Source organism: Pelophylax lessonae (assembly GCF_965119305.1).
Source record: "Pelophylax lessonae genome assembly, chromosome: 5".
In the NCBI taxonomy this organism is placed as follows: Eukaryota; Metazoa; Chordata; class Amphibia; order Anura; family Ranidae; genus Pelophylax; species Pelophylax lessonae.
In genome coordinates this window covers 552,513,609-552,529,398 of record NC_138772.1, presented here as the reverse complement: position 1 = coordinate 552,529,398, position 15,790 = coordinate 552,513,609, and the positions used below count along the sequence as shown (strand labels likewise).

General features: G+C 43.2%; 1 protein-coding gene across 1 annotated transcript in view; it reads right to left on the bottom strand.

The window, feature by feature from the left end:
• Positions 1-493: 493 nt before the first annotated feature.
• Positions 494-15,790, bottom strand: part of LOC309556598 (cathelicidin-6-like) — a gene marked incomplete at its 3' end in the record, with an annotated part of 53,686 nt that continues 38,389 nt past the window's right edge. The window contains exons 3-4 of the mRNA XM_082259037.1: positions 1,376-1,447; positions 494-628 (exon numbers count right to left, since the gene is read on the bottom strand). Of these exons, the coding sequence (XP_082115163.1) occupies positions 494-628; positions 1,376-1,447 (207 nt within the window). The remainder of the gene's footprint in view (positions 629-1,375; positions 1,448-15,790) is intronic.

Below are 15,790 nucleotides of genomic sequence, written 5' to 3'. Positions count from 1 at the left end.
TGATGGGGCACTATTCCTCCCACTGACACCAATGATGGGGCACTATTCCTCTCACTGACACCAAAGATAGGGCATTGTTTATTCCTACTGGTTGCTAGGACATTTTATACCCCCACTGACCCTTTATTTAGAAAGTATGGAGACCCCTGTTATAAAGGGGATGCAATCCTGGAGTACTCCCCCTAGGGGCGGGATATGGAATCTGTCTCATGATACCTTTACAGACAGAATGTATTTTGGATCTTTTCTATCCTGTGTTGCACCCTGGTGAATTGTACTGTAATAAGAGGATCCCGGTGTCCCTCACTCAGTTTGGAGACAATGGTGTGTATTGGTCTGACAAAGAGAGACAAAATATACCCAACACCTCGCCATACATTATAACCCAGATCTGGCGCATCAATGACAATTCAGAGAGTCGCATCATTTTCATTCTTTATTTTCTCCTTTATTTGACATTTCATAGAGAACGTTCCATAGAATCCATTTCTCTTCACTGAAGGACCGCCAGCTTTTTTCCACCTGGTATGCCTGCAATAGGGGTGTTAAAGCCTGGACGACGTGGTATGCCGAGGGGTCTGCCAGGACGTCTGCCGGGGGGTCTCCTGCGGCGTCCTTGCCTTGAAATCTGAAGGAAAAAGTGAGATTTCCCAATAATTACATTAGAAGTCTGATTTACATTCAGGGGGAGGGGCCCAGAAATGTCACCACCCTGCCGAGAGGGCTGCTGAGATAAAACCAATCACACTGAGGAGACAGGAAAACAACCGTGCACTTACTGTACAGACATTCTATGCAGTAAAGACCAACCTGTATGTAATGATTTGTACTGCGGAGGAACAGTAAAGTGCAATCACTGGGCAGCACTACAATGCAGGAAGCAGAGGCTCCTCCCATATACATGATTCATTACCAATCATACATAGAGGAAGTGCAGAGTCCTCCAGCAGTGCAGAGTATTTCAGGAGAGGAGAGTTATAGAGGAAGGAGCAGAGTCCTCCAGCAGTGCAGAGTATTTCAGGAGAGGAGAGTTATAAAGGAAGGAGCAGAGTCCTCCAGCAGAGCAGAGTATTTCAGAAGAGGAGAGTTATAGAGGAAAGAGCAGAGTCCTCCAGCAGAGCAGAGTATTTCAGGAGAGGAGAGTTATAGAGGAAGGAGCAGAGTCCTCCAGCAGAGCAGAGTATTTCAGGAGAGGAGAGTTATAGAGGAAGGAGCAGAGTCATCCAGCAGTGCAGAGTATTTCAGGAGAGGAGAGTTATAGAGGAAGGAGCAGAGTCCTCCAGCAGAGTAGAGTATTTCAGGAGAGGAGAGTTATAGAGGAAGGAGCAGAGTCCTCCAGCAGGGGGTGAGGATGGATTTTATGTCGGTCTCTTACCTTGGTTATGATGTCACACTGCAGTTTCTCTTTGCCGGATGCAGTCAGGTTCAGATCACAGATTTTAACTTCCTGCGTATTCAGATAAAATAAGAGCTGAATGTCTCTCACCTATACCAATGCACTGATCTCCTAAGACTAACACTACGAATAATCTAAAATAAAAACCAAGAGCAAGAAAACCAGCAAATAAATGATGGTCCAAATCCTACTCACCCAGCGCTATATATAAAATATAAATATCACAGACCATATAGGTCAAAGACGCCCTCCGTAGAAGTCAGTGATGACGAAACGCGTAAGAGCGTGAGTACGCGGTCGCCATTGCAACGTAAGACGCCACGCTGGTAGTTCCGTCCTGCTAAGGTACCGAGCGGTCGGTTCACATTTACAGCGGTGGATAATCAGCCTTTCATGCTTACTATGCATTCGCAACGCCTCTATTACATCTAATCTTGTGAGTAGCATTTTGATGGGAGCAGGGAACTTTGTTTTTGTTGGTTTTTCACAATAAAGTGTACGGAATTACGCTATGTGTTCCCGCTTCATGTGTTTACTTGCATGATATGGTTGGCGTGAGCTGATTGCATTTGGAGACACAGAATTCTTTGGAGCCAATCCTCCGAAGAGCTTATGTCCACAAGTCGAGAGTTTATCTTGCATATACAGGCTTGCATTTATCATCAGTCTGGTGAGTGTCCATTCTGACGGGGGTGGCATATTTTGATGGTGGAGGCGTATTGGTGTTTAAAGACATCCTGCACATCTAACTTCACATATGTTTGATATCTGCACTTAAAGTTGAACTGTAATTGTTGAACAAACAGTTGCTCTATATTTGGGACTTCCTATTTATGCATGCGGTCACTTTCCAGTGGGCACTATTGTGTTTCATTTTTATTGTATTATTTTACATATATGTATGAATACTGATCTTTTATTCATGCTAAGTATATTAGCGCTGCTAGTGTCATAGATTTTTCTTATTAAGTGAATCTGTTACACCCTTTATTGACTACGAATAATCTGCTGTCTGTGCCCGCCCCTCTCTGAGATCATTGGAAATCAGTGGGGGGGAGGGTACAATTGTGTTACACTGGGACTGATCATGTGATCAAAACCGGCCGACCCTCATACTCAGTAGACATGTGCGGTTCATTTAGTTCCGAATCTAAATTTGGATACATTTTTCATTATGCTGAAATTTAGATGTACCCGAATTACCGAATTACAATAGTAACAAATTTAAATTTAAATTAATCCGAAATAACAAACCGAAATTTGTACGAAATTCGAAAACTAATTTGAATCGAATTAGAAAAAATTAGAAATGTTTTTTCTAAAAAAAATAATACAGTAAAATAGAATGTAAAACAATACAGCAATAGAATAAAAATGAAAGAATAATAAAGAATACATTAGAATTTAATAGAATAAAATAAAATAGAATATGACTTCTAAATTTGAATAGAATAGATTAGAATAGAATCCAAAACAATGGAATCCAAAATAATAGAAAATAAGAGAATAGAACAGAAACACAATAGAATAAAATATAAAGAATATAATTATCTTCAGAAATTCAGATTTCAAATAGATACAATTTGAATAGAAAAGATTAGAATAGAAACTAAAAGAATAGAAAATAAGAGAATAGAATAGAAAAGAATTAAAAAACAATATAGAATAAAATAAAATAGAATATACCCGTTATATTTGTTATATTTATTTTATTTTATTTCGTTCTATTCTATTGATTTTCTATTCTATTCTCTTCATTTATATTCTATTCTTTTTTTTATTCTTTTCTATTCTATTCCAATCTTTTCTCTTGGAATTCAAATTTATACTATTCAAAATTAGAATTTCAGAAGATGGTTATATATTATTTCTATTTGATTGTATTCTGTTCTATTGTTTTTCTATGCTATTCTTTTTTTTTTTCCTATTTTCTATTTTTTTCTGTTTGAATCTTTACTTTTCAAATTCAAAATCATTCTATTTGAAATTCGAATTTTGTAAGATGGTTATAATTTAAATTTAAATTGAATGGATTTGAATAAAAAATATTAGAATGGAAAAGAACAGAATAGAAAATAAAACAAATTAATAGAACTGAAAAGAAAGAAAATAGAATGAAATGGAAAGATTATAACAGTTATTCCCCATCGACATCTGTCACAGTGTACCACCAGTGCCCCATGCGCATGTCACAGTGCACCAGTGCCCCACCAACATCTGTCACAGGGTACCACCAGTGCTCCACCAACATCTGTCACAGTGTACCACCAGTGCCCCATGCGCATGTCACAGTGCACCAGTGCCCCACCAACATCTGTTACAGGGTACCACACTGCACCAGTGCCCCACCAACATCTGTCACAGTATACCACCAATGCCCCATCAACATCTGTCACAGTGTACCATCAGTGCCCCATGCGCATGTCACAGTGCACCAGTGCCCCATCAACATCTGTCACAGGGTACCACAGTGCACCAGTGCCCCACCAACATCTGTCACAGTATACCACCAGTGCCCCACCAACATCTGTCACAGTATACCACCAGTGCCCCATCAACATCTCTCACAGTGTACCACCAGTGCCCCATGCGCATGTCACAGTGCACCAGTGCCCCACCAACATCTGTCAGAGAGTACCACAGTGCACCAGCGCACCATCAACATCTGTCACAGTGTACCACTAGTGCCCCACCATCTATCTCAGTGTACCACCAGTGCCCCATCAACATCTGTCACAGGTACCATGGTCCCATCAACATCTGTCACAGTGTACCACAGTGCTCCATGCACATCTGTCACAGAGTACCAGCGCCCCATCAACATCTGTCACAGTGTATTATTGTCCTATCAACATCTGCCACAGGGTACCAGTGCCCCATAAACATTTGCCACAGTGTACTATTGTCCTATCAATATCTGTCACAGGGTACCAGTGCCCCCATCAACATCTGTCATAGTTCACCAGTGCTCCACCAGCATCGGTCACAGTGTACTTTTTTCCTATTAACATCTGTCACAGGGCACCACTACTGCCCCATGCACATCTGTCACAGTGTACTATTGTCATATGAACGTCTGTCACAGCTTACCACCAGTGCCCCATAAACATCTGTTGCAGTGTACCAGTGCCCCATCTACATCTATCACAGTGTACCACCAGTGCCCCATCAACATCTGTCACAGGGTACCATTGCCCCATCAACATCTGTCACAGAGTACCATTGCCACATCAACATCTGTCACAGGGTACCACAGTGCTCCATGCACATCTGTCACATTTCACCAGTGCCCCCTAAACATCTGTCACAGTGTATTATTGTCCTATCAACATCTGCCACAGGGTACCACTGCCTCACCAGCATCTGTCACAATGTACTTTTTTCTTATCAACATCTGTCACAGGGTACCACCAGTGCCCCATCAACATCTATTGCAGTGTACCAGTACCCCACCAACATCTGTCACAGTGTACCATCAGTGCCCCATCAACATCTATCGCAGCGTACCAGTACCCCACCAACATCTGTTACAGTGTACCACCAGTGCCCCATCAACATCTATCGCAGCGTACCAGTACCCCACCAACATCTGTCACAGGGTACCACCAGTGTCCTATCAACATCTGTTGCAGCTAACCAGTACCCCACCAACATCTGTCACAGTGTACCACCAGTGCCCCACCAACATCTGTCACAGGGAACCATTGCCCCCTAAACATCTGTCACAGTGTATTATTATCCTTTCAACATCTGCCACAGGGTACCACTGCCTCACCAGCATCTGTCACAATGTACTTTTTTCTTAACATCTGTCACAGGGTACCACCAGTGCCCCATCAACGATTCTAGGACAATATCCCCCCGGACAATTTTCCCCCTGGACAATATCATCCCTGGACAATATCCCCCTCTAACTCTAACCCTATGTCTAGTGGGATGTTTTCCGGGGGGATATTGTCCCGGGGAATATTGCCCGGGGGATGTTGTCCAGGGGGGATTATGTCCAGGGGGATGTTTTCTGGGGGGATAATGTCCTGATACCGCCCCATCAACATCTATAGCAGCGTACCAGTACCCCACCAACATCTGTCACAGGGTACCACCAGTGCCCCATCAACATCTATCGCAGCGTACCAGTACCCCACCAACATCTGTCACAGGGTACCACCAGTGCCCCATCAACATCTGTCACAGGGTACCACCAGTGCCCCATCAACATCTATCACAGCGTACCAGTACCCCACCAACATCAGTCACAGGGTACCACCAGTGCCCCATCAACATCTGTCACAGGGTACCACCAGTGTCCTATCAACATCTGTCACAGGGTACCAGTACACCATCAACATCTTTCAGTCTACCAGTACCCCACCAACATCTGTCACAGTGTACCACCAGTGCCCCATCAACATCTGTCACAGGGTACCACCAGTGCCCCATCAACATCTATTGCAGCTTACCAGTACCCCACCTGCATCTGTCATAGTGCACCGCCAGTGCCCCATCAACATCTGTCACAGGGTACCACCAGTGTCCCATAAACATCTGTCACAGCGTACCAGTACCCCATCAACATCTATCAGTGTACCAGTACCCCACCAACATCTGTCACAGTGTACCACCAGTGCCCCATCAACATCTGTTGCAACGTACCAGTACCCCACTAACATCTGTCACAGTGTACCACCAGTGCCCCATCAACATCTGTCACAGGGTACCACCAGTGTCCCACCAACATCTGTTGCAGCGTACCAGTACCCCACCAACATCTGTTGCAGCGTACCAGTACCCCACCAACATCTGTCACAGTGTACCACCAGTGCCCCATCAACATCTGCCACAGGGTATCACCAGTACCCCACCAACATCTGTCACAGTGTACCACCAGTGCCCCACCAACATCTGTCACAGTGTGCCACCAGTGCCCCACCAACATCTGTCACAGTGTACCACCAGTGCCCCACCAACATCTGTTGCAGAGTACCAGTACCCCACCAACATCTGTCACAGTGTACCACCAGTGCCCCACCAACATTTGTCACAGTGTACCACCAGTGCCCCACCAACATCTGTCACAGGGTACCACCAGTGCCCCACCAACATCTGTCACAGTGTACCACCAGTGCCCCACCAACATCTGTCACAGGGTACCACCAGTGCCCCATCAACATCTGTTGCAGCGAACCAGTACCCCACCAACATCTGACAGTGTACCAGTACCCCACCAACATCTGTCACAGTGTACCACCAGTGCCCCATCAACATCTGTCACAGGGTACCACCAGTGCCCCACCAACATCTGTCACAGTGTACCACCAGTGCCCCATTAACATCTGTTGCAGCGTACCAGTGCCCCATCAACATCTGTCACAGTGTACCACCAGTGCTCCACCAACATCTGTTACAGTGCTGAACAGAATCCAAAACAATGGCATCCAAAATAATAAAAAAGAATAGAATAGAAAATAAGAGAACCCCCAAGTAATTCTTTAAGTATATAAACAGTAAGAAAGCGAGGCCAGAACACATTGGCCCCATAAAAGACGATAAGGGAGATTTGGCCACAGAGGACAGGGAAAAGGCAGAAGTGTTACATAATTTCTTCTCTTCAGTCTTCACAAAAGAATTGGGGGGCTACACTAACCCAGCTTGTAAGGCCAAACTAAAAAATACACCACAGGAAGTACTGCCATGGCTAACAGAAGATAGACTTAGAACTAAACTAGAGGAACTTAACATAAATAAATCACCGGGACCGGATGGCTTGCACCTGAGGGTTCTTAAAGAGCTCAGCCAGGTGATTGCCAGACCATTATTCTTGATCTTTAACCACTTGCCGACCGCTGTACGTACATTTACTGCGGCGGTCAGCCCCTCCTGGGCAAAGTGACGTAGTACTACGTCGCTCGCCCAGGAGCCAGTGGGGGGCGCGCGCGCGCCGCCGGAGGCGCGCTCCCGCCCCCGCTCGTTCACTAAGGTCCCCGTGCGAGTGACCGGTGGCTCCGATGTCCGCCGGCCACTCGCGATCTCCCGCTGGAGAGGGAGAAAGGCAGGCGGCTGATGTAAACAAAGCCGTCTGTCATTCTCCCTGGTGTAACTGCAGAGATCATACAATCCTGCTATGTAGGATCGTATGTCTCTGTGGTTACATCAAAAGCCACACCCCTCTACAGTTAGAAGCACGCCCCTAGGGATACATTTAACCCCTTGATCTCTAGTAAAGTTAACCCCTTCCCAGCCAGTGTAATTTTTACAGTAACAATGCATATGTATAGCCCTGATTACTGTAGTAATATCGCTGGTACTCCCAAAACAGTCAAAAATGTTAGTCAGGGGTCCGATCTGTCCACCGCAATGTCGCAGTCCCGCAAAAAAAAATTGCAGATCGCCGCCATTACTAGCTAAAAAAAAAACAATAAAAATGACATAAATCTTTCCCTTAGTTAGTAAACGCAATAACTTTTGCGCAAACCAATCAAAATACCCCCATTGCGATTTTTTTTTACCAAAAATATGTAGCAGAAAACAAATTGGCCTAAAATGTTAAAAAATTTAGATTTTTATATTTTTTTTGGGGAATTTCATATAAAAAAATGTGAAAAATATTGTTATTTTTTCAAAATTTACGCTCTTTTTTTGTTTATAGCGCAAAAAGTAAAAATCGCACAGGTGATCAAATACCACCAAAAGAAAGCTCTGTTTGTGGGAAAAAAAGGACATCAATTTCATTTGGGTATAGCATTGCACGACCGCGCAATTGTCCGTTAAAGTCACGCAGTGCCGAATCAACAAAATAGGCCCTGGTCTTTGAGCAGCCAAATCCTCCGAGGCTTAAGTGGTTAAGGATAGTCTACAGACGGGTATGGTGCCAGCTGTTTGGAAAAAAAGCCAACGTGGTACCAATATTTAAAAAAGGGGCCGAGATATATCCCGGGTAACTATAGGCCGGTCAGCCTAACATCTGTAGTCTGCAAGATTTTGGAGGGGATGTTAAGGGACCACATACAAGACTTTAGTAAGGAAAATGGTATTATTAGTAGTAATCAGCATGGATTCATGAAAAATCGTTCTTGCCAAACCAATCTATTAACCTTCTACGATGAAGTGAGCTGCCACCTAGATAAAGGTAAGCCTGTGGATGTGGTGTATCTGGACTTTGCAAAAGCCTTTGACACCGTTCCCCACAAACGCTTACTGTACAAACTAAGGAAGGTAGGTATGGACCATAAGGTGAGTACCTGGATAGAGAACTGGCTCCAGGGGAGAGTGCAAAGGGTGGTGATTAATGGGGAGTACTCGGATTGGGCGGCTGTGGAAAGTGGGGTCCCCCAGGGTTCTGTCCTGGGACCAATCCTGTTTAATTTATTCATAAATTACCTAGAGGGAGGGATATCTAGTACAATCTCAGTATTTGTGGATGATACTAAACTAAGGTGGAGGAGTGCAAGGTCTCATGCAATGATAGAATAAAATATTTACAAAAATGTGAGGGGTGTACTAACTTTTGTGAGATACTGAATGTGCTCCCAGCACAGTGATGGAGCTGTCACACACATCAGATCAGAGATACAAAGTGATATTATTGTTACATTGTATTACTCTGTATCATTCACCATCAGAGGAGTGACCTTTCATCTGCATGTGGCTCTCGGTTATAAACAAAGACTTCACATTTCTCATGAAATACTCTCAGATAAAACTCACCCCATCCGGATTAAATTCACACTGCGCTGCATCACCTCCCTCCGACTTCAGACACCTCGTCTCCATTATTCCAAATCTCAGGATTTCATCCTCTGTTTCCTCCTGGAAGAACATTTGGAAAATGGAAGGATACAAATAGACTTTTCAGACTTTTTGTCACCTCTAAGTGATCCAGGAATATTGATTAGAGAGAAATTGGCAATTTTTGATCAATTAAAAAAGAAAAATATGTGACTTGTAATGTAAATGTAACTATTCCTGATGTCTCAGGTGACATTAAAGTGGACCTGTCATCATCAATCAATGATCACATCTCCCCCATTACCAAATCATATTATTATTTATTATCATTAATAAACGTCTTCCAGCCTTTAAAGTCTTAAGGAAATGATTGACAGTTGGATAAATGGTTCTATATTTAGGATGTATCTGGTCTATAAACCAGAGGCTCTGGGTGGACAGTTGGATAAATGGTTCTATATTTAGGATATATCTGGTCTATAAACCAAAGGCTCTGGATGGACAGTTGGATAATGGTTCTATATTTAGGATGTATCTGGTCTATAAACCAGAGGCTCTGTATTGACAGTTGGATACATGGTTCTATATTTAGGATGTATCTGGTCTATAGACCAGAGGCTCTGGGTGGACAGTTGGATAAATGGTTCTATATTTAGGATATATCTGGTCTATAAACCAGAGGCTCTGGGTGAACAGTTGGATAAATGGTTTTATATTTAGGATGTATCCACTCTATAAAAGAGACGGCTCTGGTTGAACAGTTGGATAAATGGTTCTGTATTTAGGATGTATCTGGTCTATAAACCAGAGGCTCCGTATTGACAGTTGGATACATGGTTCTATATTTAGGATGTATCTGGTCTATAGACCAGAGGCTCTGGGTGGACAGTTGGATAAATGGTTCTATATTTAGGATATATCTGGTCTATAAACCAGAGGCTCTGGGTGGACAGTTGGATAAATGGTCTTATATTTAGGATGTATCCACTCTATAAACCAGAGGCTCTGGTTGGACAGTTGGATAAATGGTTCTGTATTTAGGAAGTATCCAGTCTATAAACCAGAGGCTCTGGATTGACAGTTGGATACATGGTTCTATATTTAGGATGTATCTGGTCTATAAACCAGAGGCTCTGGATTGACAGTTGGATACATGGTTCTATATTTAGGATGTAACTGGTCTATAAACCAAAGGCTCTGGATGGACAGTTGGATAATGGTTCTATATTTAGGATATATCTGGTCTATAAACCAGAGGCTCTGGGTGGACAGTTGGATAAATGGTTTTATATTTAGGATGTATCCACTCTATAAACCAGAGGCTCTGGGTGGACAGTTGGATAAATGGTTCTATATTTAGGATGGATCTCATATATAAACCAGGGGCTCTGGAAGTACAGTTGGATAAATGGTTCTATACTTAGCATGTATCTGGTCTATAAACCAGAGGCTCTGGGTGGACAGTTGGATAAATGGTTCTATATTTAGGATGTATCTGGTCTATAAACCAGAGGCTCTGGGTGGACAGTTGGATAAATGGTTCTATATTTAGGATGTATCTGGTCTATAAACCAAAGGCTCTGAATGGAAAGTTGGATAATGGTTCTATATTTAGGATATACAGTGCATTGCGAAAGTATTCGGCCCCCTTGAACTTTTCTACCTTTTGCCACATTTCAGGCTTCAAACATAAAGATATAAAACTGTAATTTTTTGTGAAGAATCAACAATAAGTGGGACACAATCATGAAGTGGAACGAAATTTATTGGATATTTCAAACTTTTTTAACAAATAAAAAACTGAAAAATTGGGCGTGCAAAATGATTCAGCCCCTTTACTTTCAGTGCAGCAAACTCTCTTCAGAAGTTCAGTGAGGATCTCTGAATGATCCAATGTTGACTTAAATGACTAATGATGATAAATAGAATCCACCTGTGTGTAATCAAGTCTCCGTATAAATGCACCTGCACTGTGATAGTCTCAGAGGTCCGTTTAAAGCGCAGAGAGCATCATGAAGAACAAGGTACACACCAGGCAGGTCAGAGATACTGTTGTGGAGAAGTTTAAAGCCAAATTTGGATACAAAAAGATTTTCCAAGCTATAAACATCCCAAGGAGCACTGTGCAAGCGATAATATTGAAATGGAAGGAGTATCAGACCACTGCAAATCTACGAAGACCTGGCCGTCCCTCTAAACTTTCAGCTCATACAAGGAGAAGACTGATCAGAGATGCAGCCAAGAGGCCCATGATCACTCTGGATGAACTGCAGAGATCTACAGCTGAGGTGGAAGACTCTGTCCATAGGACAACAATCAGTCGTATACTGCACAAATCTGGCCTTTATGGAAGAGTGGCAAGAAGAAAGCCATTTCTTAAAGATATCCATAAAAAGTGTAGTTTAAAGTTTGCCACAAGCCACCTGGGAGACACACCAAACATGTGGAAGAAGGTGCTCTGGTCAGATGAAACCAAAATCAAACTTTTTGGCAACAATGCAAAATGTTATGTTTGGCGTAAATGCAACACAGCTCATCACCCTGAACACACCATCCCCACTGTCAAACATGGTGGTGGCAGCATCATGGTTTGGGCCTGCTTTTCTTCAGCAGGGACAGGGAAGATGGTTAAAATTGATGGGAAGATGGATGGAGCCAAATACAGGACCATTCTGGAAGAAAACCTGATGGAGTCTGCAAAAGACCTGAGACTGGGACGGAGATTTGTCTTCCAACAAGACAATGATCCAAAACATAAAGCAAAATCTACAATGGAATGGTTCACAAATAAACATATCCAGGTGTTAGAATGGCCAAGTCAAAGTCCAGACCTGAATCCAATCGAGAATCTGTGGAAAGAACTGAAAACTGCTGTTCACAAATGCTCTCCATCCAACCTCACTGAGCTCGAGCTGTTTTGCAAGGAGGAATGGTCAAAAATTTCAGTCTCTCGATGTGCAAAACTGATAGAGACATACCCCAAGCGACTTACAGCTGTAATCGCAGCAAAAGGTGGCGCTACAAAGTATTAACTTAAGGGGGCTGAATAATTTTGCACGCCCAATTTTTCAGTTTTTTATTTGTTAAAAAAGTTTGAAATATCCAATAAATTTCGTTCTACTTCATGATTGTGTCCCTCTTGTTGTTGATTCTTCACAAAACATTACAGTTTTATATCTTTATGTTTGAAGCCTGAAATGTGGCAAAAGGTCGAAAAGTTCAAGGGGGCCGAATACTTTCGCAATGCACTGTATCTGGTCTATAAACCAGAGGCACTGGGTGGACAGTTGGATAAATGGTTCTGTATTTAGGATGTATCCGGTCTATAAACCAGAGGCTCTGGATGGACAGTTGGATAAATGGTTCTACTTTTTCTGAAGATTTTTAAGAACTTGTCATATTATTACATTTATAGTCATATTGAAAAAAATCCTTGAAAGAGTACAAATACTCTTGAAGTCCCCCATCCAATGTATTTCCATTGAAGACCCCATCCCTCCCCTATACATTGCCCTGTACTCCACCTGCATAAGTATGGCTGGAAGGTCCTCCAGAAGTTTATAGAAATAGAGGACATCCTCCCTCTGGTTGTAGAGATCCAGGGCCTCTTTGATCCGTTCTTCCTGATCTGGAGACTGAGAGCGAGCCACCTCCAATGTGACTGCACAGAGCCATAGCACACACCGCCAGATCTTCATCTTATGTCCTCCGTAATGGTGATTTATGTGTCTGATTCCACCGCTATTTATCGTCCCCACCTCCATCTTCCTCTTTTTTTTCAAGTCTTGTGGAATCTGTTTATACTGTACGTTTATTGCTCCATTAATAACATCACAAGCATCTTTCATAACCCGATGTTCCTAAAAATTAAAAAAAAAAACATACTGCAATTCATTTAAAGTGGCACTCCAGCCAGGCTACAAAAATTACAGACATTATGACATATTTTTTTTTGCCTACTCTAACCAAAATGAAAATGAAAACTTTTGTCTTTTTTAGATCAGCTTGGAGGAGTGATCATGCTGCTTCCACTGGATGAAAGGTTCACGATATCTAGTCGAACCTCTTGCAATCCCAAGTCAAGGGGCGATGTCTGTTCTTTGTTTTTTCAACAAGTTTGTTAGGTACAGACCTGGGCCAACAGCCTAGGGTCCAGGTCCTATGGCATTGTCTGTGCCCACTTGGTGCATGCATCTGACCCCCCAAAAAGGGGGGCTGCTCTTCCGGCATTGGAAATTGTTGCATAGGGTAGTGGCTCTGTTTTAACCAGGAGTTCCTGGCTTTGGTAGATGTAAAGGAGGCTGCCTTCATGTTCTAATTTTTACCTCCTCACCTAAAATTTTTTGTGATGGAGGACTGGCATTTTTAGTGCAGGGCCCTGTGCCTTTAGGGCTGCCCAGAGTCCAACTATTCTGGGGTAGCTGGGTGATCTGCTGCTCAGGGAGCAACTTGTTCAGCAGAAGCAGTAAAGCGTATCTCTCCTAGTACGCTCTGTGGAGAGTTTGGCTGGATTCTCCCCAAAAATCAGTATTGGTGCCAGCTCAGCCTTTGGAATAGACGGGCCTGATTATGGACCCTGTCTAGGCAAGGGTAATTCTTCCTTCAGAGAAGTGCCTCGTAATAAAGAATCAGAGTGTGTTGATGAGTTTTCCATTAATTTGTCTTTGCATTAAAATAATGGGAAGGAAGGTTGCCTTGTTTGAGTTGTATTTTTTTGCTCAGTTCTTTTCAGAAACGACAGCAGAATATTCTGTTGGCATGAAATGACTCCGTTGTGGGATTCTTCAATGTCCCTACACCAAGTCTGTACACTGGTGCATGTCTTGTCTAAGGTTGGAGATAGGGAATTCTTTCTCCCCCTTTTCTTTAAAGGTGCTGACGATGGACACCAGCTTAACGGGTTAAGAATGAGTTCTGGAATGGCTTCTATGCTGGAGAGGTCACTGCCTATCAATATGCTGGGACTGGAGCATTTCACCAGTTTTCCTGCATTAGTCAGATCAGTTGCAGGGCCTTCCGGTGAAGATTCGGCTTGACTATCCTTATATCAAGGAGGCACCAGGACCGGGCAGCCCAAGAAGAGGTGGACCCCATCCTGTCTTTGGCAGAACTCCATGTCCCTGCTCTGTCCACAGTAAATATTCCAGGTGTAAACTATTGCCAATTCCTCAACCATCAATGGTGGTTGCTTGAGGTATTCTAGGTTCTCTGTTGGAATTGAGGCATGCCATAAATAGACCTGTTGGCATCCAGGTTCAGAATGAACTGTACAGATTCATTGTCAGATCCAGAAATCCTCAGGTATTTGCAATAGATGCCCTGGTATTGTTATGGGAGCAGATCCCCCTGTATTGTTTTATCCACTATGGCTTCCTCCATGTCTGCTTCACAGAATCTGGATGGAAGCAATGCTGGTGATCCTAATCCCACTAGCTGGACCATCAGTCATGGGATTCTCCAATGTCCCTACACCAACTCTGTACACTGGTGGATGTCTTTTCTAAGGTTGGAGATAGGAAAATCTTTCTCCCCCATTTCTTTAAAGGTGCTGATGATGGACACCAGCTTAACGGGTTAAGGAGTTACGGAATGAGGTCTCCACTGGAGAGGTCACTGTCCGTCAATAGGTTGGAACTGGAGCAAATTGCCTGGTTTTCCTGCATTAGTCAAATCAGTTGCAGGGCCTTTAGGTGAAGCTTTGGCTTGACTATCTTTATATCAGGGAGGCACCAGAACCCATGCAGCCCAAGAAGAGGTGGACCTCGTCCTGTCTTTGGCAGAACTCCATGGCCCTGGTCTGTCCACAGTAAATATTCCAGGTGTAAGCTATTGTCCAGATGATTTCTCAGCCATCAACAGTGGCCGCTGGAGGTATTCTAAGTACTGTGTCGGCATTGAGGCTCGCCAGAAATAAACCTGTTGACATCTAGGTTCACTGTAAAGTTAACAGATTCATTGCCAGATCCATCAATCCTCAAGCTTTTGCAATAGATGCCCTGATAATGCTATGGGAGCAGATCCCCCTGTATTGTTTAATCCACTATGGCTTCTTGCATGTCTGCTTCACAGGATCTGGATGGAAGGAACGCTGGTGATCCTAATCCCACTAGCTGGACCATCAGGAGGTTATATTCCAATCTTTAATCCTTCCTTACGATAACTTGATGGCATGGCTATTGAAGCCATAGTCTTGAAGGATAGGGTCTGATGTAGTCATCCCCACACTTTTAAAAGGCAGGAAGGTTGCTTCACGGAAGATTACCACAGGACCAGGAAATTCTATGTGGCATGTGTGAGGCTAGGAAGATCTTCTTCACAAATATGTTGTGGGCCAGATCCTGGGTTTCCTCCAGTTTGGAATAGATACAAAACTGCCCTTGAGTACGATCAATGGTGCAGATTTCAGGCTTGACAGTCCTATTCCTAAGGCTAATCATTTTCTTAGATTTTGATTTGTTCAAAGGGTCAAGCATATGGAAAGGTTGCCCTTTTTATCCATTACACTGTGGTCTTCTATCCTATTTTATTTAGAAAGTTCTTGCACTTCAGCAAAAAGAATATCAGAATTGGCGGCTTTTTCTTGCAAAGAGCTGTTTCGGGTTTTCCACCATGACAAGGTGGTTTTTCTACCTCAGCCATAATTTTTGCTGAAGATGGTTCATCTTTCCA